The following is a 27,011-nucleotide window of genomic DNA, read 5'->3' as shown; positions in this document are numbered from 1 at the left end:
GGGCTACCATACCATAAAGATCAAAGAAGGAGAAAGCAACAGGTTCCAAAGGATGCTACATTTATAAGAGGATTATAACATTTGCAATACACGGATTTACAAATGTTCTAACATCATTTCGTTAGTATTGGTCCCGGTTGAAGGTCTAAACACATTGCTAGTATTTTTACACTTGTGTGAGTTATGTAGTCACTGTAGAGCTCCTGCATTCATGTCTTTATACAAATAGACATTTATTTAATACATTTTTTTATCCAGTAAGCCATGAGAACTTATCTAAGATGTTCAAAAAGGCCCATTACGCAATACAGGACAAACACAAACAAAGGTTGATTGTTGCATTCATAAGTAAACTTAAAGTGGACCTATCATGCTATATTTGAATAATATAGTGTATAGTGTATACCAATATAAGGCATATTTATACTTTATTTTTTTCAAAATACCAAACAGATCATGCATTTTAGCCATGCCTCATTTTGCTCAATTTGACATTTTTTAGCTCTGTTTTAGCAAGGGCTGATTCTGTGAGAACAGCACCACCTACAGGCCTGGCATATGTACTACATCGTCTCCAGCGCTTTCGAACGGCAATGGCCGTGGCTGTCTCCTCCTGATTGGTGGAGTTGGCCCAATAGCCGTAGCGCCACCGTCCTGACGTCAGGACAGTGTTCAAATCTGGATCAGTTTTTATCAGATCCGTTGCAGCCCCTTTTTTAGAGATTTGGGTATGGAGGAAAATAGAGAGGGTTGTGTTTTCTGACACTTGGTGAGTTCCCTGGAACACCGGGGACACATATTCATGTATAAAAGACGTACAAAAGTGCATTTTGCATGATAGGTCCCCTTTAAGTACTTACTGTAACATGAATATTTGGTTGGTTCTGTAAACTCATCTCTTCTGACAGTACACATAATATTTCCATCTGTATCTCCCAGCAGAAGATTTACTAACTACGACTTACACCTCTTTCTGATTTGGTACAAAAAAAAAAACTTCAGCTGAAAAAACACATTTGTATTTCTGACATGTAATCTGTGGGCCTCTCTGTGGGCGTACTGGTGGAGAACTTCTCTATAAGGTGGAGGACAATATAAACCCCCCTGAGATAACTTCTGATTGGTTGTGGTTGGGTGATATGGAAGACACGCACGCTGCCGCCTGATTGGTTTAAATCTCGGCTCTCGCTCCGCTGCTGCGTCTCTGTCTAGTTGCAGCTGTGATGGATGGTATCCGTTCACTGTAGCATGTGTTAGGGCCGGACTCTGTAGGACTTGATGCATGGCTTACAGACTGTGTGTGTGTGTGTGTGTGTGTGTGTGTGTGTGTGTGTGTGTGTGTGTGTGTGTGTGTGTGTGTGTGTGTGTGTGTGTGTGTGTGTGTGTGTGTGTGTGTGTGTGTGTGTGTGTGTGTGTGTGTGTGTGTGTGTGTGTGTGTGTGTGTGTGTGTGTGTGTGTGTGTGTGTGTGGGTCTGTTTAAGTAGAGGTGTGTTAGGCTGCCGTGCTGAATCATCACCATATGGCTCACCTCTCATTGGAGAACTCATCTGGCTGCTGAATACTTTCTCCATCCATCCATCAGTCGCTTTTTCCCTCTCTCCTTTTCCCATCTCTCAAAAGTTTCCCCCCCTTCTCTTCTCTACTTTTTCACCTTCTGTCCACCTCTCTGATATATATATATATTTCTCACAGATGCTCTTCATCCCAGCAATCTCACCGTTCTCCCTCCATTTCTCTCTCTGACATGTCTATCCTACCTCTTATCAATAAGCCACCCACTTCCCTCTACCCCTCTTGTTTCTCCTCCATCACCTCCCACAGAATGAAAACTTGATGAAAAAATGATTGGCCATCTTTAAAAAAAACGACATCTCAAATAGATGTTTTAAGACCCATTGTAAGACCCCTTAAACCAGTGGTTCTCAACTGGTCAGGCCTCGGGACCCACTTTTTTCCTTTGTCAATAAATCGCGACCCGAAATTTTGAACCACTCAAATCTATTCAACAAAAAATCGTGCTGTAATATACGCTTTTCAGCATACAATATTAATTAAAGTACAGTGCATATATCCCTTATATCCTTTCACAGAACTAAAGTTAAAAAAAGTTTTAATGAGATGATGGTCATCACTTTTCTATAATCAAAGCTGAAGTGTATAATAACATAAAAAGGCACACTTGTATTGTAATCAATAAAAAGGAATACTTGGAGCCAATCCTGTAAATTCACCACATGTGAAAAACATGAAGGGGGGGTCTGGGGGGCAGCCACTTTTGGGTCGCGACCCACCAGTTGAGAACCACTGCCTTAAACACTGACCTGCTGCTAAATGACATCACACATCACACGCTGACACTTTTATCTAAAGCGTGCATGTCTACAGTTTCACTTTATCAAATGTTTTTCAAACCACTGACCCTCTGATTTTTAGATGCTTATTACCCCCCCCCCCCCCCCCCCCCTTGTGCCCTGCTCACCACCTACATTTCTCATCACTTGCAAGCGTCTAAAGACACGATTCACAGAAGATAATGCGCTTTAATAATATTAAAAGCGCAGACAGTTTTGCAGCTCGGTGCAATTTGCCCTTTTGTTCAAGAGAGAACATGTTGCCTTTGCTCTAAGAAAGATAGGCAGAACAATGGATACTGCTGGCTACAGATCCTGATTGATTGACTGAAATGTTTCAAAACTTCAGGAAACATTTAAACATGACAGAGAGAACCGTATTCTGCATTCAATATGCCAGCCTGTCTGAGAGTCTTCTCTAAAGACTAGAACTCCTTCCGGTTCCTTCGACAAAAACGCAATGTCATTTCTCCATAGGATTTTGGAAAATAGCTGGAAATAAGGTCTGTGGTTGAAACACATTTAAGAGACGGATCACGTTTTGTTCAGCCGGATAATCTCCACATGTCTACCCTACTTTTATAATTTTCTAATCATAAATCTAGTCGCCAGAAGCAAAATGCTAATGTTATGCTATAAACGAACTACAGCAGGGTCGCTGCTTCAACGTCACGCCAACTTAAGATCCATATTCAAACATACAGACTCTAAATGGTACGAGTTGAAGCGTTTGTTTGAACAGTTTGCAGGAGGCAGGTACTTGCTTTCAAGCAGAACAGGACAATCAAACTTAGAGGAGTGTTTACGTGTTCGGTGTAATGACATACAACATCCTCGACAACTTCTGTAGTCCTATTTAGCCACTTGTTATCACCAGTGGGGTCACTGCTGATGTATTTAATGTCGTAGAACAAAACGTGATCCGTCTCTTAAATGTGTGTCAACCACAGACCTTATTTCGAGCCATTTTCCTAAATCCTATGGAGAAATCTCATTGCTTTTTTGTCGAGGGAACCGGAAGTGGTAAAACTTACTTCTGGGTTTTAGGACGCGTCACTGTGGCGCTCTATACTCTCAGGTCAGGTCAAAGAGCAGACTTACAGAATCGTACAGGTTACTATACTGTTTCTATATCTGTCAAACAAAGTACACTTTGACTTGACAGTGTGACACCGGACATATGTTGCTTATATGTTATTCTGATGTAAGTACCATTTAACTAGTGTTAGGAAAAATATCACTCGTCGCCGGCTTGGTCTTCAATATCAGGATACATGTATTTATTATCCTTGCAAGAATGGAAGTAGTCATCACACACAGAGCTGCGTGGGACAAATAGTTGCCAGAGTAGAGTCCTTGATATGCTTATATACAAGAGAGGGTGTTACAGTCAACAAGATGGAAGAATACTGGTTCAAAGCAGTATTCTGACATTAGTTCAGATTAGCTAAGGCCTGCGTAAGCAATAAACATGACAGTCATATGCCTATCGCTCTAGGGGCTGTGTCATCATGCCAATCTTAGGAACATAGCTATCATAACTTCAACGCAGTGTCTCATGAGCGTCACCCATGTAGTCATACATCCGGCTTCGTGCACAGCTACGCTATCACGTGCTACTCTGAGAACATTCAGTATTTTCCCGACAACTAGCTTTAAAGGATTTTGAATATTTCAGTAGGAAACTCGAGAGAAAAACAGACGGTCAGTATTCACAGGTTGTCCCATATGAACTGAAGATAACATCAACAGCAAAGTTCACTTATACAAAGACATCATTGGTTTTACATTAAAAATGTTGCTCACCTTTTTTGGTTGTTATTTTTTTCTTATTATGCTCACCATATGATTAAAAAAAGCTCACATATCGTTTTGATATCAGGAACAGCATGTACTTTCTTATCCTAATTAGGGATGCCAGAAACTGACCATGATCAAATTCGAAATTCGGACAGCCCTGGCGAATATTAATCGATTATTCGCCGACCCGAATCGAATTTTAAAAATAATTTTCGATTATGGAGACTGTAACAAATATTCGAAAAATCGAATAATCGCTGGCATCCCTAATCCTAATGTTAGGTTGACACCTCAATAAACCTTCACTCCCTTCCTAATCCTATACGGCCTTGTCCTCAAGTCTCATTCTATATTGGAAAATGTATTATATCATCTTCATTCCAGCACCTTCTTCTAGTAAATACTATATTGAGCCATATCCTATGATGCTTCCCTAAACCTGTATTGGCCTTTTTATGTGTGGCTTTACTCGATGCCATTTAATACATCTGATTTATTTTGAACACTGTCATATCGATCTCGACGTCTCTCTCCACTCGTTCAAACTGAAATGAAATAACCCATCACAATAAAATGTGTTAAAGGGCCCCTCTCATGCTGTTTGGGTTTTCCCTTTCTTTCAGTGTGTTATATAAGTTTGTGTGCATGTACAGTTCCCCACATTAACGCATGTGAACATGTCACAGTAGCAGAGGCACACAATACAAATATGAACCTGAAAATGAGCATATGTGCGCGCCTTTAACAGATAAGACTTCCTCTGCTTCACAAAGTCTACATCCTAACTTTCTCTCTCTAGATGAAGTGTTTTTTTTTCATCAAAGCCGCAGACAAATAAACCACTCTCTCTGTATATCAAAAATACATTTGTCCATCATCATCAAAGTGTCTCCGTTTCTCTCTTTGAAGTAGGAATGGTCTCTCCCTAAAGATTGCCTAATGCATTTTTAATGGTGACTGTGTTCTGCTCCTTCCCTCAGCAGAAACACAAAGTTTCTCTTCCAGTACTTCAGGGGGGATGGATCCACTGATTTGGACCGGCTTGTTGCTCATCTATCATTAATGAAGCCTATGTTTATTCTCCTTTTTTCAGCCATTATCACATACTTGGCTTTAGCTCTCAGTGCAAATACAATATGCTAGGGCTGTGCGATTATGGCAAAAATCCTAATCACGATTATTTTGGTCAATAATTGATATCACGATTATTAAAAACGATTATCCATTTACTTTGAAAACATCCATATATTGAAAAAAAAAATGTGAACAGTATGTTTTTAACAGTTGATTACCCTGAACTTTAAGTATAATTCAACAGAAAAAAAAAAAAAAAATTACATTTTTTTTTTTTTTTTAATAAAAATAATAATCGTTTTATTTCGATTACATTGTTTTCGTAATCGTTGCAAGCCAAAATCGTAATCGAGATTAAAATACGATTAATTGCACAGCCCTACAATATGCAGATATCCTGTGATCCTAATGAGAGGAGAAAGTTAACCTCGCTGTGACCCTCTCCATGGGATACTGAGGAAAGTGAAATATGTATACACAATATGGAGCATGGTGTGTTGTAGCTGTCATAAAGCCTGTGTGTCCTTACCAGCCTTCCCTGCCCTGAAGAAGAAGTGATCCTTCGTTGTGAAGAGTCTACTTTAAATGCGCTCCGCAGCAGTAGCCCCGCTGCGACAGAGTCCAACAGAGAGGCAGGAGCTGCGGGACAGTAGCCTAGAAGTGATCCTTCGTTAGCGTGAAGAGTCTGCTAACGCCCCCCCCGTCAACAACTTAAAAATTCTGGGCTATATATAAAAATTGCTGGCCCGCAAAAGTGTCTATTGGATACATTTTGGCCCTTGGACTAGTTGGTGACCCCTGGATGAAATGCTTTCATACTTAATAGAAGCATGACTGCTTATTAAGTATGAGGATTAGCAGACTTGAAAACACGGAACAAAAGTCAAATAACTTAAAACCAAATAAGTTTAATTGATCTCGTCTCGTTTCATGAATATGGATTATTCAGACGTTGCAAAGCAGCGATGTGTTGAATAAAATGCTTTCTCAGTAATTGCCGTTTCTCACTTTGTGATCCGTCTTAAATAATGCTCTCTTTGTGTCTGTGCTTCATCTTCTCCCTCCTCCACATCCTTGTTCATCTCTTTATTGGCTTTTGGTTCATCCATTGACGTCTGTATCTCCCTCTCACCCCTCATCTTCCTTCTTTTGCTCAACACCTTCCCTCCTCTTGACCTTTACCCGCCCTTTTCCTCCCTCTTCTCTGTGACGCCCTCCTCTCTTTCTTTTAACCCTATAGTCACCTGACTTTTTTCCCGCCTCTTCATCTTCATTTTCCTCCTCTCTCCTATGCTCCTGTACTCCCTCTTCTCCCCCTATTTCTCTTTTACCCACTTCTGTCTCTTCTTCATGCTCTATTTTCTCCTTTATCACCTCCCTCCTCCTTTTCCCCTGCTCTTTTTTCAGTTTAAGTTTATTAGCACAATTTAAAGGTAGGGTAGGTAAGTTTGAGAAACCGGCTCGAGATACACTTTTTGTTATATTCCATGGAATGCTCTTAACATCCCGATAGCAATGAATATCTTAAGTGCTTTGACAAAAAACCCATTAAAAAATGTCATCTGTGGAAGCCGTAGTACTGTAAAAAGCACGACCAATCATTTTAGCCGGCCCGGCTAAAATAACTGGATGGCCTACCTGCCTGTCAGCCTTCCACCTGTGCACAAACTTATCTCGTGCCCTCATTGGTCATGTGCGCGTTCGTGTGTGTTGGAGGAGGGGCTCTGTAAGGAAGTGGCAGATTTTGTCCGGCTGTGTATTTTCAAATTCTAGCGCACTCGAGCCGGTTTCTCAAACTTACCTACCCTACCTTTAAAGTAACCTTTTAAAGGAATATAGGGTGCAGAAACATTCAGAAAACCCACTCATTTGAAGCCATCACCTAAATAATGTTGATATTTCACAGAAAATAATTCCTTCTCCTGCATAATCAACCCAGTCTCACGGCATTTCGTGTTGTAGTCACGAAATTAATTTAATCTATTGATTCGTGTTCACCAACACGATTTTCACATTTTTTTCGTGTCACACAGAACGATTTTAAATGCAATGTATTTCTATTGGTAGTATGTTTCGTGCCTGCAACACGTCTTTTTGTCCGGTCGGATCTTGGAAGACCAGAAGCTGTGTGGTAAGCCTAACCCTATCCCTTTTATTTGAAATTGTATAATGTCTGAGTTTTTTTGCCGTCAGTGAGGAAAAGAAATGGCTCAGAGCCTCAGAATACTGAAATCTGTATTTTATGTCATCTTTTTTTCCTTCTAATTTGTTATTATTTGGTGCAGGCACGAAACATACTACCAATATAAATACATTGCTTCTAAAACCATTCTGTGTCAGAATACTTAAATCTGTATTTTTTTAAATGTCTTTTTCCTTGTAATTTGTTATTATTTACATTGCTTTTAAAATCGTTCTGTGTGACACGAAAAAAATTGCTAAATCGTGTTGGTGAACACGAATCAATAGATTAATTTCGTGACTATAACACGAAATGCCGTGAGACTGTGTTGGCATAATTGTAATCACTGGGACTTTTTTGTAGATATACAGTAGGCTTTTGCCATATTTCAACATAATTATGACCTCAGTCTTACGTTAGCGTAGCCTCAAAACAGCTAAAGCCTGGACAGCAGTTACTAGAAGTGTGCTACTGAGCTAAAGCTAGTTAGCAGCAAGATGCCGCCTTTCTCCACAGACCACAAACGTTTACAGAAGATTGCAGTGATTGAACCAAACATTTACTAGTTGGAATTTAACGTGGAAGTGAATGGACTATCTTCAACGACACCAATGCCTCAAATAGTGGACAATGGCATGCTAACATACAGCTAATTAGCTAATTATACCAACAACCAATTTCGTTGTTTATTCCTTGGCTTACCTCTGATCTACCCCACCCTTATTTCCCTCTTCTCTTGCAGGCAGGACTACTTCCTCTGAGCCCCGGCGTCTCTCCTCCCTCGGCAGCCTGCTGGATGATCAGCATTGGCATCATTTAGCGGTGGAGCGGCGCAGCGCTCACCTCAACCTCACTGTGGACAAACACACGGAGAGTATTCAGATCCCTGCAGAGTTCAGCCACTGGCACATCCAGCAGGTGGGGGAGAGGATGCCACTCTGACACAGAAACAAGCCCTTATACACATACTCTACGCATATGTTTCACAGGATCTGTTTTGTGTCTCCGTTTAGCTGATTGTCGGGGCAATCCAGTACCCCGTCTCAAAGAGGAACTTTCATGGCTGCCTTGAAAACCTGATGTACAACGACCTCAAGCTCATAGAGTTAGCCAAACACAAAGACCACCAAGTTACTGTCATGGTACGTCCCATTTTTACCATTTTTCTGAGATGTTAACTTTCCATGGTGGTGAAAGCCCATCATCATTTGCTAATAGTTCAATTGTTGTTAATGCTTTTCGGTAGTGGTCAGATGCTCCTCAGAAACATAACAGTATTGATCAGATATTACCTTTGAAAGGGTAGATCTATTGAAAATACCAGCCTACACATTTTCCGTGGCACCACATGCAGTTGTTTTTTATTCCTCCAATGTGGTGATGACAGATCACGTAATTCATTTGGGGGGAAAGCAAAGAGCTTTGATGTTCATCTCCTCAAACTCTCTGGGCCCTGAGCTTTTATTTGTTTTAGAGAGAACACAGCATCAATCGCTGGAGCTGCGCCACCTCAAATAAAAAAACTGGAGGCTAAATTTGGTTCTTATAAAAGATTCTGCTCAGTGTTATGTGTGACTTACTCTCTAGAAGAGGGTCTAACAAGGACACAAGTTACAGCTTTTTGGCTTCTCCGTTCCCTGTAGTGTGTTGCATAGGTTGTTGTGCATGTACATGGTCTGCAAAGGCTACATTCACAGAGTTTCGCTCCTCCCCCCATCCTTTGTTTACTTCTGGAAAATAGTGACATCACTGTGTAACACTCACGCTTCTATTGGCTAGTGCTCCAACACTTTGTACGTGATAGGCTAAGGGGGCGGGACATCTCTAAGCGGTAGACCAATCATAGAGAAATAAAGAGCTTTGTGAACATTAAAGCAAGGAGACATGTCCCAGTAGAGACACTACATACTGATATACACCTGAACATCAGCAGGAGAGGACTCTTTAAAGTAGAGACACTACATACTGATATACACCTGAACATCAGCAGGAGAGGACTCTTTAAAGTAGAGACACTACATACTGATATGCACCTGAACATCAGCAGGAGAGGACTCTTTAAAGTAGAGACACTACATACTAATATACACCTGAACATCAGCAGGAGAGGACTCTTTAAAGTAGAGACACTACATACTGATATACACCTGAACATCAGCAGGAGAGGACTCTTTAAAGTAGAGACACTACATACTGATATACACCTGAACATCAGCAGGAGAGGACTCTTTAAAGTAGAGACACTACATACTGATATACACCTGAACATCAGCAGGAGAGGACTCTTTAAAGTAGAGACACTACATACTGATATGAACCTGAACATCAGCTGGAGAGAACTCTTTAAAGTAGAGACACTACATACTGATATACACCTGAACATCAGCAGGAGAGGACTCTTTAAAGTAGAGACACTGAAAATGAAAATGAGCATATATAGCATGTATAACAAATGGGAATGTGTGTGTTTTCATACATCCTCATTTGGATGCTAACGAGCTGCTAGCAGGTTACTGAAGCTGACGACCGTTAACAAGGACAGTGAGTGATGAGAGGACAGAGGGCGATGCAAAGACTTACACCTCTTTGACTATTTTTAATAAGACCTTCATATTTTTCTATAATGACAACAAGTGGACCGAGCTCAATGGAGAGCAACTCTTAACCATTTCTGATATACAGTCTCTCATTACAGTTGAAGTGCAGAGAAGATAACAAAAAAGGTTTCATATGCATGGTGGATTTAATATAGGCTATAGTTATAGTCCTTTTAAGTATACACACCACTTTTGCCTTCTTAAAGGTACGATAACAAAATGAAGTGAAGCCTTGAATGATGTTTGTGTGTGAGGGGGATTTGGAGTGCGACTGCATGCCAGTGAATGGCTTTTGGGACATTTTATTGCTCACTTTTTACTTTATACTTTGCAGTGGTGCTGCTCCATGCGCCTCCATATTTCACTTTAACAGCTCCACAAAGGGCCATTAGATGCCATCGATGTTTCAGGAGCATTATAAAGATAGCAGGCTGATATTCCCAGCAGAGAGGACTGTAATATATTTCTGCTGCAGCCTAAGCAATAGACCTGGTGTCATTACCACTACTCAAAACAATGGGCCGCAGCGGAGCGGTGTATACAGTTCTGTTCACATACATACCGCCTCCCTTCACACCTCTCTGTTGTGTGACATTCATATTTTTCCACTTTGCATCCATTGCTTTTAATCTCAAGGGGACTTGCTGATGAGATCATTGCCCCAGAGGTCACATCGGCTACTGATTAATATTCATGTTTCTGTTGTGTTATCTCTCTAGTAATCATTTTCCTCTCCCTCCTCGTCCTCTCTCCGCTCTCAGGGCAATGTCACCTTTTCTTGTGCTGAGTCGGTATCCGTCGCCGTGACCTTCCCCGGACCCCAGAGCTTCCTCCAGTTGCCGGGGGCCACGCCGTCGTCGTCAGGGGGCGTGTCCGTCGGGTTCCAGTTCAGGACGTGGAACAAGGCGGGGCTTCTGCTGACCTTTGACCTGCTTCAGGGAGGGGGCGTGGCCTGGCTCTACCTGAGTGAGGCCAGAGTCCGGCTGCAGGTCCATAAAGCTGGCAGGGCGCTGCTGGAGCTCAGTGCAGGTCAGTCAAACTGCCTCAAAAAGTGAATGTCAAACCTTTTACAGCATGTTACCAATAGAGCAATGCTGCAGTGACGCATTTTGGTAGGCTGACCTGGAAGTAAGTATCACAAGGGTTCCAGAAGTGCGTAAATGCTAACTAATTTTCCAGATTTTAAGATGAATTATTTCACCACTTTCCAAAATCCACTTTTTCATGTCTCTTCTACATCAACATGTGTCCCCTCTTCTTCATGTCTCTTCTACATCAAAACGTGTCCCCTCTTCTTCATGTCTCTTCTACATCAACATGTGTCCCCTCTTCTTCATGTCTCTTCTACATCAAAATGTGTCCCCTCTTCTCCATGTCTCTTCTACATCAACATGTGTCCCCTCTGTGGAAAGAGACTCTGAAAGTTTCAGGAACAAAGATTCTCTCTCTTTTTGTCCTGATCCATTTATATAAAAACCTGTCTGAAAATGAGCTGATCAGATTTTGGCCACGTTATGATGACATAACGATGTTTTGGCTTGTGTAACCATTAGCCAATCACCAACCAAGGTAACCCCCCCCCCCCCCCCCCCCCCACCTTATCACCTGAATCTCCTCCTAGAGCTCCATGTAGCGTGTTCACACCGGAGTACTTTTCCCCGTACTTTTCCCGTTTAGTTCCGTTAGTACCCCTTATGTCGCGTTCACACCAAAAAGAGCACTTAATCTCGGGAACTTTTACCCACATTTTTAGTGCCTGCTGAGAGATGGTACTCTCCTGGGGGAAAAAAGTGCCCCAGTTCTGATTGGCTGGGCGAATTGCAAACCACGCCCCGTAAAACTCTGAAATGTTTTGTAGAGCCGCCATTTTATTATCCTGGCATTAGCATTATTAGCATTAGCATTCGCCCAGCGCACAAACGCAGAGAGACTAACTTATGGCAACACAAAATAAAACATGGGAGCGGTGGAGATGAGGAGGTGTCGGCGTTCTGGCGATTTACTCGGAAGGCTTCAGTAGAAGCTGCTGGGAGTCCCAGCAGCTTCTACTGAAGCCAGTCCCCAACTCCGGGGACTTCCGGCCGGGGACTCCGGGTGGCAGTATACGTCGTGAAGTGGTTTGCGGCCTGCCAGTAAACCCAAAGCAGAAGAAGACGAAGTGACGTCAGCGGCTCATTTGTGTAATCTTACCTCAGGGCACTTATTCCGGTGTGAACACGATCGGCTCTTAGTTCCATAGGGGAACTAAGTGCTGGGAACTAAGTGCGGCAAAGTACTTGGTGTGAACGCGGCTATTGTGTTCTTTTTAACCAAATATCTCTCAGAGGGGCGTGGGGAGGGGCTCCTTATTTTCATCTAAAGTAACAGACAGAGAATCAGCACTTTTGAAGCAGGGCTGAAACAGAGGGGATTATGGGTAATGCTGCAATGATCTGTTTGGTGTTTGGAGCCAAACACTTCAGAGACATGTTCTGTATATATCTGACACCTGTAATATATTGATGAAAAACAGTATGATAGGGCACCTTTAATAGCTAAACATCCTACTTATAACTAATATAAACTTCACCCCGAATAGATACATTTTTAATGAGGATGGAAATATTTCATCTGACTGTTTAACACTGTTTTAAAAATCCTCCATAATTGAAAAAGCAGATGATGATAATAATGATTATTTTGTTATGTTTTCCCAGGTTCTGCTCTGAATGACGGTCAGTGGCATTCGGTGGATCTGAACTCCAGGCGAGGTCGTCTGAGCATCATCGTGGATAAAGAGGAAGGAGGCAGCGCTCACGCCACTCCTTCATTTCCTGTCACTGTAGAAAGTCACCTCTTCTTTGGTGGTAAGAGGAAAATAAGTCGTCTCAAAGTCTGAATTAACTTTCAACGGCCAATCAAATGGAATTTATAGGACTGGGATATTCAAGCTGTAGAAAATGAAAGTAGTAAGAGTAGTTTTGCTACAAATAAATAAATGACTTTAATAACGTGCTGCAGTAGGTATTCCTAATTCATTAATAATTATATTACTGCCCTTTTTTGTCTGGATTTTTATTTATTTCCTGTTTCCAAGGCCAACCTATTATATATATTTTGAATAACTTTTTCAGCACATGCAGTTAAATGGTGTCTTTTCATCGATATGACGCTACTACCTCTTCAGATTAAACTTCAAGGTTCTTACGGTCATTAAAAACCTGGAAAAGTCATGGAAATTCAAAATGCAAATTCGAGGCCCTGGAAAAGTTATGGAAATGTAACTAAAGTTGCATCAAATATCATTTATATTTTAGCTAATCGCCGAAATAGTAATACTATAATGATAATACATACTGTATCGTATAGTAATGAAACGTAAAATGGCATTTAACTGACGAGGTATTTTGCTGGTGAGAGATTTTAGTTGCCTTAGCGTGTAGAAGCTAGTAAGCCTACTATTTGATTTGCTTTAGATAGGCACGACATGTTTCATATGCAGACCTTATTTTCCTGTTCCATGTTATAATAAACCATTTTCAGTGGTACCTACTGCTGAGAAAGAGTCATTTTTTTTGGTCATGGAAAATTAGGTAAAGGTCCTGGAGAAGTCATGGAGAAGTCATTGAAAATCATTGGTGAAAAAGTGTATGAACCCTGAAACTTGAATACTACATTTTAAGTTGCAGTTAATGCAGTAGTGCTGTAGACTAACTGATGTATTATAATTTGATATCAACATTTGCCAGGAAAGATTTGTATACATATTTAAACTTCATAATATCTTTCTGTATTTTACAGCTTGTGACGTCAATACTCACATCTGCAATCTGTGGCTACATTTAGCTTGTGGCTGTTTCATACTTAAAGTCATAAGTCTGCATTATCTTTCCCTCTCTCGTTCCTCTCTTTATTCTGTCCTTTTATCCTCCTCTCTCTCATCTCTCCCCTCTCTCTCATCTCTCCCTTCTCCCCGGTCTTTTTTATTTCCTTCTGCCTCCGTCTCTTTAATCTCTTTTGTCCTCCCTTTGCTCGGCCGTATTGCAGTCCAGGCATGTTCTTTAACTGCCTTAGGCTTTTTATCATCCTGCACACACACACACACACACACACACACACACACACACACACACACACACACACACACACACACACACACACACACACACACACACACACACACACACACACACACACACACTTTTCCAAATGGACTACTAAGTAGAACAAAATACCTCCGTTCATTTGATAAAGGCTTGGCCTATTTTTGCACTATTCCAGCCACTTGAGAATACCCAAATCACAGCTCAACTCTCAGTGTGGCAGAATACCAGTTTCACATAATATAACTCTTTAGTAAATAACAACATGTATATTTAACCATATGCAACGTTTGACCAATAGTCCTACAGTAAATAACTGTGGTTTAAGCCCAAACTACTTTTGTGCCACGAGTGTCCATAATACTCAAGCCATAAAGAGCTTAACTGTGAGTCTCTTTAAGAGAAAATCCCTTTAGAATCTAAATAAAGGATTTTTATTATTGGCCATAACACTTTTTTTCATCCAAGGTTCACCTTCCTCTAAATATGAAGACAAAACCAACATGACAGCATTCAAACTTCCTTCTATTATGAACATTTTTACATGTGACTTTCCTCACTGTTGTCCTGTTGTCCTGTTGTCCTGTTGACTGTAAACGCTGTCTTTGCTTCCATCAGGTTGTCCGGCTGAAGAGGACCGTCAGGAATGCAAAAATCCCTTCAACATCTTTCAGGGCTGCATGCGTCTCCTCAGTGTGGAGAACCAGCCCGTGGACCTGATGAAGGTGCAGCAAAGGCTGCTGGGAAACTACAGCCACCTGCAGATCGACATGTGTGGCATCATTGACAGGTCAGAACCACCTAACCCATTCTCATTAGTCTACCATCAGACAATCATTTGACCCTGCCTGCCATGGCGCTTGTTACTACTGTATCTTCACTTTTGAGTTTTATAAATATGTTGACAGAAACTAAGTGCAAGTAAACCCTTGCTTATCACCGCTTGGGACCTGCTTCTTTCATACATGGGTGATATGTTTTATATATGTCACTGTATCTGCGTCATACTTCCTGAATGAAAAGTGAACTTTAATATTAGTCAAATATGAAGAAGTTAAACTTTAAACATCCATGACTTAAACACTTTATCCAGGATAAAAGCCACATAGCTGCACCTGCAAGGTGAATACAGCTGGTGAAAGAAAAAGTGTTTGAATGCGTACATTAACAGGTTTATGAAATCACTGCCCCGTCCAAGACACGAGTGGATCTGACTTTAATTACATTTGACTCGAGTGTTTCGTCAACTTAATGTGTTGCTTAAAATAATACTTCTGCATACAGTATGTGACACTGTGAGTGTTGCACGGCCAGATACGGCTCAAGAAGCTGACTCAAATAAGGAAATATATGATACATTATGATGTGATATGAATGATAATGGGACACATCGACGTCTGCACTCACAGTGCCGCGGACTGTACTTAATGTTACTTTGATCCGGTTACTTATGTCGTGGCAGATATTTAAGTAAGCTTTCTTAACGCTAATGTTATAATAGTCAGATTGTTCTGAAGATGGGAGGGGATATTCTATTAATTTTCACGTTCACACAGTCAGTTGATTTTTGCCGGCCGTCTTTCCTGCAACGGCAGTTTTTCTGTATTCCCTCTATCCTGTAATATGACTTGATCGCTTTAAACTCCGCACACGGAGCTCTGATTGGTCAGCAGGCGGTGCTTTCACTGAGTTGATCTCTTAGCCTGCAACCTGTTAGCCGTTCAGCATAAGTTACCATGGAGATCTAGCTCGGTAAGAAGAGAACCAGCGTCGTAGGACCGAAAACCCAGAGTTTTCCCTGCATTTAGCTCGCTAAGCGAAAATCCGGCTTCGTAGTACAGGGGGCTATACTACGAATCAAGATTTTCGTTTAGCAAGCTAACTTCAGGGGTTTCCGGTCCTACGAAGCTGGTTCACTTTTTAGCGGGCTAGATAACTTATTCTGAACGGCTATCCTCCGGAGCAGGATAGGTTCCAGGATAAAAGCACTGCCTGCTGACCAATCAGAGCTCAGTGTGCGGAGTTTAAAGCGATCAATTCATATGACAGGAGGAGAAAGGAAATACAGTTTAAACTGCCGTTGCAGGAAAGACGGCCGGCCAAAATCACCGACTGTGTGAACGTGAAAATTAATAGAATATCACCTCCCATCTTCAGAGCAATCTGACTATTATAACATTAGCGTTAAGAAAGCTTACTTAAATATCTGCCACGACATAAGTAACCTACAGTCCGCGGCACTGTGAGTGCAGACGTCGATGTGTCCCATTATCATTCATATCACATGATATCACATCATAATGTATCATATATTTCCTTATCTGAGTCAGCTTCTTGAGCCGTATCTGGCCGTGCAACACTCACAGTGTCACATACTGTATGCAGAAGTATTATTTTAAGCAACACATTAAGTTGACACTCGAGTCAAATGTAATTAAAGTCAGATCCACTCGTGTCTTGGACGGGGCAGCAGTGATATCATAAACCTGTTAATGTACGCATTCAAACACTTTTTCTTTTACCAGCAGTAGCCTATTCACCTTGCAGCTGCAACTATGTGGCTTTTATCCTGGGTAAAGTGTTTAAGTCATGGATGTTTAAAGTTTAACGTCTTCATATTTGTCTAATATTAGTTGACTTTTCATTCAGGAAATATATGACGCGCTGCGCTGTCAGTACACGGCTTGTCCATGTTTGTGATTGGTCGAATGCTCCAAATACCACCCCTTTTATGTGAACGCGCACCTAACTAGATAGGACACGGCTGGCTTGCGGTCGAGGTGATAGCCAGCGTCGTAGGACAGTTTAGCGAGAGCGTTTTTTTTTTTTGGATTTAGTCAACCGGATAACTCAAAACATATCCAGGATATGTTGAACTAGATTCGTAGTATACCCCCCAGGCCTCTGCTTCTCCCTTACATTTACTATGCAAATATGTCACTGTATCTGCAGAAGCTAAGAATTTACCAGGAGTGGGGTTTGAACCCACGAGGGCTACTGCCCATTGGATCTTAAGTCCAACGCCTTAACCACTCGGCCATCCTGGTGAGGATGAACAGAGGGTGTTTCTCAATCGCGAGTACGCTTGCTTGGTAGCACATGTCTGCCGAGCATCTTGCTTCAGAAGCGAGGCAAGAATCCTTCCTGGCATTCGGAAAACAAAGTGTGGAACACGCTAGCAAGTGTGCAGGTGTGCGTCATATGAGAGGCCCCGCCTTACATTTTCCGCCACAGATTTGGCGAAATTGGTCCGTGCGCAAAGCATTGTGGGGATTTTAAGACCGCGGAGTCTACTCATGTGCAGCCTCGATATCTCTCCAAACGGAGTACGCCGGGCTCGGTAGATTTCCAAGTATGCTGGAGATTGGAACAGTCCTTCGGCGGCACTCGATGACGTAGTATGCTTGAAATAGTGGCTCTGAAGCAGCTTTACTCGAGATTGAGAAACACCCAGTAAATACTGTAGATTGTAGAACATCAAATGAATCCATGGTCAAAGGTCGAGAAAATATATAAATGACAAAGATCCTTCATGATCGCCTGTTGGTGTTTTTATCATGTTCTGTTGCTTTTACCTCTTAGAATATTTAACTAATTGTATGGTGTCCTTGGGTGTCATGAAAGGCGCCTTAAATATAATGTATTTGTATTATTAGATACCTTAACTATTCAAACTGTGCAGGACAGTTGAGGACATTTGGAAACAGACTGATTAATAGTTGACTGTTACTTATCTACAAACTTCTTTTTTTTACTTCATCATTTGCTATTGACATTTGTTGTGTTCAAGGGACCTGCTTCTTGTGTATCTGCAGAAGCTAAGAATGTACCAGGAGTGGGGTTTGAACCCACGAGGGCTATTGCCCATTAGATCTTAAGTCCAACGCCTTAACCACTCGGCCATCCTGGTGAGGATGAACAGGAAATAGAGAATCAAATTAATCCATGATCAAAGGTCATGAGAAATGATATTAAGTCGTGCTTAACTATTCAAACTGTAAAAGAAACGATGTAGGAAATGGAAACAGACAGATTAATAATGAACTGTTTTTTACAAACTCAATATTTTTTTACTTTGTCATTTGCTAATAATTGCTATTGCCATTTGGTGTGTTCAAGGGACCTGAGGCCTGTACTATGAATCCAGTTCAACAGACCCTGGATATGTTTGAGTTAGCCGGCTTACCTAATCCAAAACAAACGCGCTCTCGCTAAACTGTCCTACGACGCTGGTTATCAACTCGGTAACTCAAGCCAGGGTTTCTCTGTCCGGCTGAGTGCGCGTTCACATGAAAGGGGCGGGGTTAGCAACATTTGATCAATCACAAACATGGACAAGCGTACTGACAGCGCAGCGTCATACTTCCTGAATGAAAAGTGAACTATAATATTAGTCAAATATGAAGAAGTTAAACTTTAAACATCCATGACTTAAACACTTTATCCAGGATAAAAGCCACATAGCTGCACCTGCAAGGTGAATACAGCTGGTAAAAGAAAAAGTGTTTGAATGCGTACATTAACAGGTTTATGATATCACTGCCCCGTCTAAGACACGATCTGACTTTAATTACATTTGACTCGAGTGTTTCGTCAACTTAATGTGTTGCTTAAAATAATACTTCTGCATGCAGTATGTGACACTGTGAGTGTTGCACGGCCAGATACGGCTCAAGAAGCTGACCCAAATAAGGAAATATATGATACATTATGATGTGATATGATATGAATGATAATGGGACACATCGACGTCTGCACTCACAGGACTGTACTTAATGTTACTTTGATCCGGTTACTTATGTTGTGGCAGATATTTAAGTAAGCTTTCTTAACGCTAATGTTATAATAGTCAGATTGCTCTGAAGATGGGAGGGGATATTCTATTAATTTTCACGTTCACACAGTCAGTTGATTTTGGCCGGCCGTCTTTCCTGCAACGGCAGTTTTTCTGTATTTCCTCTATCCTGTAATATGAATTGATCGCTTTAAACTCCGCACACTGAGCTCTGATTGGTCAGCAGGCGGTGCTTTCACTGAGTTGATCTCTTATCCTGGAACCTGTTAGCTGTTCAGCATAAGTTACCATGGAGATCTAGCTCGGTAAGAAGAGAACCAGCGTCGTAGGACCGGAAACCCAGAGTTTTCCCTGCAGTTAGCTCGCTAAGCGAAAATCCGGCTTCGTAGTACAGGCCTCTGCTTCTCCCTTACATTTACTATGCAAATATGTCACTGTATCTGCAGAAGCTAAGAATTTACCAGGAGTGGGGATTGAACCCACGAGGGCTATTGCCCATTGGATCTTAAGTCCAACGCCTTAACCACTCGGCCATCCTGGTGAGGATGAAGAGGAAATAGAGCATCAAATTAATCCATGATCAAAGGTCATGAGAAATGATATTAAGTCGTGCTTAACTATTCAAACTGTAAAAGAAACGATGTAGGAAATGGAAACAGACAGATTAATAATGAACTGTTTTTTACAAACTCAATATTTTTTTACTTTGTCATTTGCTAATAATTGCTATTGCCATTTGGTGTGTTCAAGGGACCTGAGGCCTGTACTATGAATCCAGTTCAACATACCCTGGATATGTTTGAGTTAGCCGGCTTACCTAATCCAAAACAAACGCGCTCTCACTAAACTGTCCTACGACGCTGGTTATCAACTCGGTAACTCAAGCCAGGGTTTCTCTGTCCGGCTGAGTGCGCGTTCACATGAAAGGGGCGGGGTTAGCAACATTTGATCAATCACAAACATGGACAAGCGTACTGACAGCGCAGCGTCATACTTCCTGAATGAAAAGTGAACTATAATATTAGACAAATATGAAGAAGTTAAACTTTAAACATCCATGACTTAAACACTTTATCCAGGATAAAAGCAACATAGCTGCACCTGCAAGGTGAATACAGCTGGTAAAAGAAAAAGCGTTTTAATGCGTACATTAACAGGTTTATGATATCACTGCCCCGTCCAAGACACGAGTGGATCTGACTTTAATTACATTTGACTCGAGTGTTTCGTCAACTTAATGTGTTGCTTAAAATAATACTTCTGCATACAGTATGTGACACTGTGAGTGTTGCATGGCCAGATACGGCTCAAGAAGCTGACTCAGATAAGGAAATATATGATACATTATGATGTGATATGATATGAATGATAATGGGACACATCGACGTCTGCACTCACAGTGCCGCGGACTGTACTGAATGTTACTCTGATCCGGTTACTTATGTCGTGGCAGATATTTAAGTAAGCTTTCTTAACGCTAATGTTATAATAGTCAGATTGCTCTGAAGATGGGAGGGGATATTCTATTAATTTTCACGTTCACACAGTCAGTTGATTTTTGCCGGCCGTCTTTCCTGCAACGGCAGTTTTTCTGTATTTCCTCTATCCTGTAATATGACTTGATCGCTTTAAACTCCGCACACTGAGCTCTGATTGGTCAGCAGGCGGTGCTTTCACTGAGTTGATCTCTTAGCCTGCAACCTGTTAGCCGTTCAGCATAAGTTACCATGGAGATCTAGCTCGGTAAGAAGAGAACCAGCATCGTAGGACCGGAAACCCAGAGTTTTCCCTGCAGTTAGCTCGCTAAGCGAAAATCCGGCTTCGTAGTACAGGCCTCAGCTTCTCCCTTACCGTGTGGAGGGCATTTATTATGCAAATATGTCGCTGTATCTGCAGAAGCTAAGAACTTACCAGGAGTGGGGTTTGAACCCACGAGGGCTATTGCCCATTGGATCTTAAGTCCAACGCCTTAACCACTCGGCCATCCTGGTGAGGATGAACAGAGGGTGTTTCTCAATCGCGAGTACGCTTGCTTGGTAGCACATGTCTGCCGAGCATCTTGCTTCAGAAGCGAGGCAAGAATACTTCCTGGCATTCGGAAAACAAAGAGTGGAACACGCTAGCAAGTGTGCAGGTGGGCGTCATATGAGAGGCCCCGCCGCCTTACATCTTCCGCCACAGACTTTGGGGAAATTGGTCCGTGCGCAAAGCATTGTGGGGATTTTAAGACCGCGGAGTCTACTCATGTGCAGCCTCGATATTTCTCCAAACGGAGACCGCCGGGCTCGGTAGATTTCCAAGTATGCTGGAGATTGGAACAGTCCTTCGGCGGCACTCGATGACGTAGTATGCTTGAAATAGTGGCTCTGGAGCAGCTTTACTCGAGATTGAGAAACACCCAGTAAATACTGTAGATTGTAGAACATCAAATGAATCCATGGTCAAAGGTCGAGAAAATATATAAATGAAAAAGATCCTTCATGATCGCCTGTTGGTGTTTTTATCATGTTCTGTTGCTTTTACCTCTTAGAATATTTAACTAATTGTATGGTGTCCTTGGGTGTCATGAAAGGCGCCTTAAATATAATGTATTTGTATTATTAGATACCTTAACTATTCAAACTGTGCAGGACAGTTGAGGACATTTGGAAACAGACCGATTAATAGTTGACTGTTACTTATCTACAAACTTCTTTTTTTTACTTCATCATTTGCTATTGACATTTGTTGTGTTCAAGGGACCTGCTTCTTGTGTATCTGCAGAAGCTAAGAATTTACCAGGAGTGGGGTTTGAACCCACGAGGGCTATTGCCCATTGGATCTTAAGTCCAACGCCTTAACCACTCGGCCATCCTGGTGAGGATGATCAAGAAATAGTGAATCAAAAATAATCCATGGTCAAAGGTCATGAGAAAATATATTAAGCATATGGATACCTTAACCATTGAAACTATGCAGGAAACGGAAACAGAGCGATTAACAGTTTTTTTTTTATACAAAGTCAATTCTTTTTTTACTTTTTAATTTGCTAATAATTGCTATTGCTGCTTCTGTTTTTCAAGGGACCTGTTTCTCCCTTACCGTGTGGAGGGTGTTTATTATGCAAACAAGTTGCTGTATCTGCAGAAGTTAAGATTTACCAGGAGTGGGGTTTGAACCCACGAGGGCTATTGCCCATTAGATCTTAAGTCCAACGCCTTAACCACTCGGCCATCCTGGTGAGGATGAACAGGAAATAGAGCATCAAATTAATCCATGATCAAAGGTCATGAGAAATGATATTAAGTCGTGCTTAACTATTCAAACTGTAAAAGAAACGATGTAGGAAATGGAAACAGACAGATTAATAATGAACTGTTTTTTACAAACTCAATATTTTTTTACTTTGTCATTTGCTAATAATTGCTATTGCCATTTGGTGTGTTCAAGGGACCTGAGGCCTGTACTATGAATCCAGTTCAACAGACCCTGGATATGTTTGAGTTAGCCGGCTTACCTAATCCAAAACAAACGCGCTCTCGCTAAACTGTCCTACGACGCTGGTTATCAACTCGGTAACTCAAGCCAGGGTTTCTCTGTCCGGCTGAGTGCGCGTTCACATGAAAGGGGCGGGGTTAGCAACATTTGATCAATCACAAACATGGACAAGCGTACTGACAGCGCAGCGTCATACTTCCTGAATGAAAAGTGAACTATAATATTAGTCAAATATGAAGAAGTTAAACTTTAAACATCCATGACTTAAACACTTTATCCAGGATCAAAGCCACATAGCTGCACCTGCAAGGTGAATACAGCTGGTAAAAGAAAAAGCGTTTGAATGCGTACATTAACAGGTTTATAATATCACTGCCCCGTCTAAGACACGATCTGACTTTAATTACATTTGACTCGAGTGTTTCGTCAACTTAATGTGTTGCTTAAAATAATGCTTCTGCATACAGTATGTGACACTGTGAGTGTTGCACGGCCAGATACGGCTCAAGAAGCTGACTCAAATAAGGAAATATATGATACATTATGATGTGATATGATATGAATGATAATGGGACACATCGCCGTCTGCACTCACAGTGCCGCGGACTGTACTTAATGTTACTCTGATCCGGTTACTTATGTCGTGGCAGATATTTAATTAAGCTTTCTTAACGCTAATGTTATAATAGTCAGATTGCTCTGAAGATGGGAGGGGATATTCTATTAATTTTCACGCTCACACAGTCGGTGATTTTGGCCGGCCGTCTTTCCTGCAACGGCAGTTTAAACTGTATTTCCTTTCTCCTCCTGTCATATGAATTGATCGCTTTAAACTCCGCACACTGAGCTGCTGATTGGTCAGCAGGCAGTGCTTTTATCCTGGAACCTATCCTGCTCCGGAGGATAGCCGTTCAGAATAAGTTATCTAGCCCGCTAAAAAGTGAACCAGCTTCGTAGGACCGGAAACCCCTGAAGTTAGCTTGCTAAACGAAAATCTTGATTCGTAGTATACCCCCCTGGCCCCTGCTTCTCCCTTACATTTACTATGCAAATATGTTGCTGTATCTGCAGAAGCTAAGAATTTACCAGGAGTGGGGATTGAACCCACGAAGGCTATTGCCCATTGGATCTTAAGTCCAACGCCTTAACCACTACCACTCGGCCATCCTGGTGAGGATGAACAGGAAATAGAGCATCAATCTGATCCGTGGTCAAAGGTTGTGAGGTTGAGAACATATATAAATTACATAGATCCTTCATGTTGGTGTTTTTATCATGTTCTGTTGCTCTTAGAATATTTAACTAATTGGGTGTCATGAAAGGCGCCTTAAATATAATGTATTTGTATTATTAGATACCTTAACTATTCAAACTGTGCAAGACACTTGAGGAAATTTGGAAGTCCAACGCCTTAACCACTCGGCCATCCTGGTTCTTTGTGCTAGTCAGAATACTCCATATTGCCCAAATAATTATGGCACAAATGCCTAAGAGTAGAGCGTAAATCCAAAAATGAAGAATTTACTTCCCAGCTCCATGAATCTATTACTCTTAATTAGTTGACTTATTTGAAATCATGCATGAAAACATGTCATACTGTTTCCTGAAAGCCTTGGAACAACCGATGTGGCAGATAGTGATTGAGCTCCCCACCAGATCTCAGGTCTGATGGCTTAACCTCTTAAATAACCAGCCACCCTGGTTACTTTTTGTGTCATTAGTAAAGCTTTTTGCCAGTGTGCAACTTCGTACGAGAGACTCACAGTTTGAGTTGTGCTGTGTTTTGATCCAACTCTATACGAGACACGAATGATGTGGAAGTTAAATGTATTTTTTAATTCTTTGAGTATTTGGGAGAGTCATTGAATTGTGAGGTGATGCGGTGTGAAGTGTTCGATCCAGGAAAATAAGAAACAAACACACACACACAAATCAAAAGCACGCACTCACACTCGCAGTATTTCGATTAAGGAATGTATAATTATTGTTCAGTGGAGACCTGAGGTGTGAAATAATCACACTGTTTGTTTGATTCCCTGCCATGTATGACAAATCAAGATTTCCCAACAAAAAAGCAACGTTTTCTAAACCTGTTTGTCACCCTTATAATAAGTGTTATTCTCACAGCTTTTTTAGTCATTGCTTTTCAACCTGTTTCAATAGCACCATATATATATATCCCACTGTCAAAAGCAGCAATCTTCTAATGTATCACCTTCCATTCTCTGTTAATGTCAGGACTTTTCATTCTGGTTTTTCTCCATCTGCCTATTACTAATACTACCTTTTCATTTGGGCATCAATGAAAGGCTTTAATCTTCCTCTTTTGACGGGTTAAAGCACAGTCCTTGAGAACCCTTGAAGGGACCTGGCCCATCTCCTCCATTTACTCTTATAACTCTACTGGGCTTTCTAGTGGCAGCATAAAGAAATCACAATGCTCCATTCCCTCGCACGTCTACAATGAAATAAACACAACATTTTAAACGATTATAGGAAAATATATCAATGTTCCCCTTCAACATGTGACAGAGAAATGCTGAAAGACGTGCAAATAAAGACACGAGCTACAGTTTATCATTATTATATGTCATTATTTCCATTTTCATCTCTGTGAGAGTCATTTATAGTTATCTCACATCAAGAGGGTAACTCATGTGGAGCCGAACCAATTGCCTGCTGTCTCAGTGTCGCACTAAATAACACAAATCTGAGCCAGCAGATGCATGGCAAAGAACTGGATTCTGCTGGATAATAATCTAGTGACTGTAGAAACAGGAGGATATTGAATCAAATCAACATATATACATAAATATAGCGACCCACTCCAGTCACATCCTCAGCAGAGAAGGGGAATCTGCTCCAGTGGATTTGATTAATTATCCTCCTGTTTCTAAATTAACTAGATAATTATCCAGCAGAATTCGGTTCTTGCACAGTTAGGTTCACTGAAACAGAAACCATGGCTCCCACTGTACGCTGCCTCATTGCAGCTGTTGATTACATTTGGGGACCATGAGATATAAAGTTTATAGAAAAATGGAGTTACAGACGCAGCTTCCATACGCTTCTCTCACCTCAGAGCAATGACTACTACAACATAGAAGCAGTCATGCATTTAATACACTTGACCCATCAGTTTTGTAGCAATTTACTTCAGCTCAAACCGTGTCACATTGCATCAACATGATCAAAAGGTCAATTCCCTGTAGAGGAAAAACCTGGAAAATAAGAGCAATAACAACAACCGTGTAAGACATTTTAATCTCTCCAGTTCGGCGTGTTTCCTTTAAAAAACAATTTAGTGGTTTGTGCTGTATCTTTGATATAGCTAATCCTGCAGATGTGTAATGACAGTGGAAGTCATATTCACTATAACAAATGGGTGTGAAAGTAGTGAGAAGATATCATACAGCTACCAAAGGTGTTAGCGGGAGAGAAGTGGTCGGAGGTGCAAAGTGTGGGACTAAAAGTGTTTAAATATCAGTCAGTCAACCTTGTCCAGTTGAAGTATTACGCCTTTGAGGTCTTACGGCCCGTCCACACAGCAGCGTTAAAAAAATCTTGGAGGTGGGCGTATCTGAAGCTTGGGGATTTTTTGCGAGCAACGCGACCAACAACCAATCACATGAATCTCCCGCCCCCGACATACGAAGCAAAAAAGCCCGAAGTAAACTGGATATAAACTCCCCAAACAGGCGAAAACATACCACTGTCTCTGCCACCAGTCCCTCCATGCCTGGCTCCTCCGGTTTGTATCCCGGTAGGTAAATAGGGACTGGTCATAAAGCACCGGGTGATTCCCTACCGCTAATTTCTCCTCCATGTTTTGGAATATGAGGAAATGACCTGCGGTCTGTCTCTCCCAGCATACACACGGTTTGATTGGCTAGCGCTTGAACTGTCAGATTTGCATGCACGGGATTTGATTGGCTGACGCTTCCACCTCAGCTTCAAAAGTTGAACATTGCTCAACTTTGAATCCTGAAAATCCTGAAAATCTCCGCTCTGCTTCCCACAATGCAGTTCGGCGAAAAGTGAGGCAAAGTGACGTCACCCCATTCAAAGTGAATGGGCAGAAGCGTTTCAAGATTTTTTAACGCTGCTGTGTGGACGGTCCGTTAGTGTTTACATGGATGCAATTTTTTAGATTAAATCAATATTTTAGATAACTTTCACCAGATTAACCAGGCCAATGTCTGACTAAGGAACATGCTTTTTTTTACTTTACTTTACCACTTATAACCGCTACCGTCAAGGGTCCTGCCTTTTCCATACAGTGGTGATATGTTTTATATATGTTCCTGTATCTGCAGAATCTAACAAATTACCAGGAGTGGGGTTCGAACCCACGAGGGCTATTGCCCATTGGATCTTAAGTCCAACGCCTTAACCACTCGGCCATCCTGGTAGTGATTATGTGAAATACTCTCAACAAAAGAAAAAACCCAGGAAGAGGACACGGACTTAACCAATACTTTTTTTTGTAGTTACTCATTGACACTTGCAATAACTAACTTACAAAATGTGACTAAAGGATGGATTTGTAAGGACTAAACATACCTCATGTAATCACACATGGATTGCAACATGTTTGGAGTATTTCTTAATGTATGGTGTTTTCACAGACTCTGTTAAGTATATTGTACTATT

At 41.4% G+C, this 27,011-nt stretch overlaps 1 protein-coding gene and 8 non-coding genes across 9 annotated transcripts in view; 1 reads left to right on the top strand and 8 right to left on the bottom strand.

The window, feature by feature from the left end:
- The window catches only part of LOC117500367 (contactin-associated protein-like 4), a gene marked incomplete at its 5' end in the record, with an annotated part of 138,037 nt that overhangs the window by 59,849 nt on the left and 51,177 nt on the right, over positions 1–27,011 (top strand). Inside the window, 5 exon segments of the mRNA XM_034153229.1 lie at positions 8,150–8,325; positions 8,421–8,549; positions 10,766–11,033; positions 12,701–12,850; positions 14,705–14,876. Coding sequence (XP_034009120.1) covers positions 8,150–8,325; positions 8,421–8,549; positions 10,766–11,033; positions 12,701–12,850; positions 14,705–14,876 — 895 coding nt within the window.
- trnal-uaa lies at positions 17,051–17,133 on the bottom strand. Its single transcript has one exon. It is a non-coding gene; the product is annotated as a tRNA-Leu (tRNA).
- On the bottom strand, positions 17,914–17,996 carry trnal-uaa. Its single transcript has one exon. It is a non-coding gene; the product is annotated as a tRNA-Leu (tRNA).
- On the bottom strand, positions 19,340–19,422 carry trnal-uaa. The gene has a single exon. It is a non-coding gene; the product is annotated as a tRNA-Leu (tRNA).
- trnal-uaa lies at positions 20,790–20,872 on the bottom strand. The gene has a single exon. It is a non-coding gene; the product is annotated as a tRNA-Leu (tRNA).
- On the bottom strand, positions 21,657–21,739 carry trnal-uaa. The gene has a single exon. It is a non-coding gene; the product is annotated as a tRNA-Leu (tRNA).
- trnal-uaa lies at positions 22,019–22,101 on the bottom strand. The gene has a single exon. It is a non-coding gene; the product is annotated as a tRNA-Leu (tRNA).
- trnal-uaa lies at positions 23,442–23,530 on the bottom strand. The gene has a single exon. It is a non-coding gene; the product is annotated as a tRNA-Leu (tRNA).
- On the bottom strand, positions 26,687–26,769 carry trnal-uaa. Its single transcript has one exon. It is a non-coding gene; the product is annotated as a tRNA-Leu (tRNA).

This window comes from Trematomus bernacchii, unplaced genomic scaffold, assembly GCF_902827165.1.
Source record: "Trematomus bernacchii unplaced genomic scaffold, fTreBer1.1, whole genome shotgun sequence".
In the NCBI taxonomy this organism is placed as follows: domain Eukaryota; kingdom Metazoa; phylum Chordata; class Actinopteri; order Perciformes; family Nototheniidae; genus Trematomus; species Trematomus bernacchii.
Note: the sequence above shows the minus strand (reverse complement) of the source record. Positions and strands in the feature narration are given on the sequence as shown.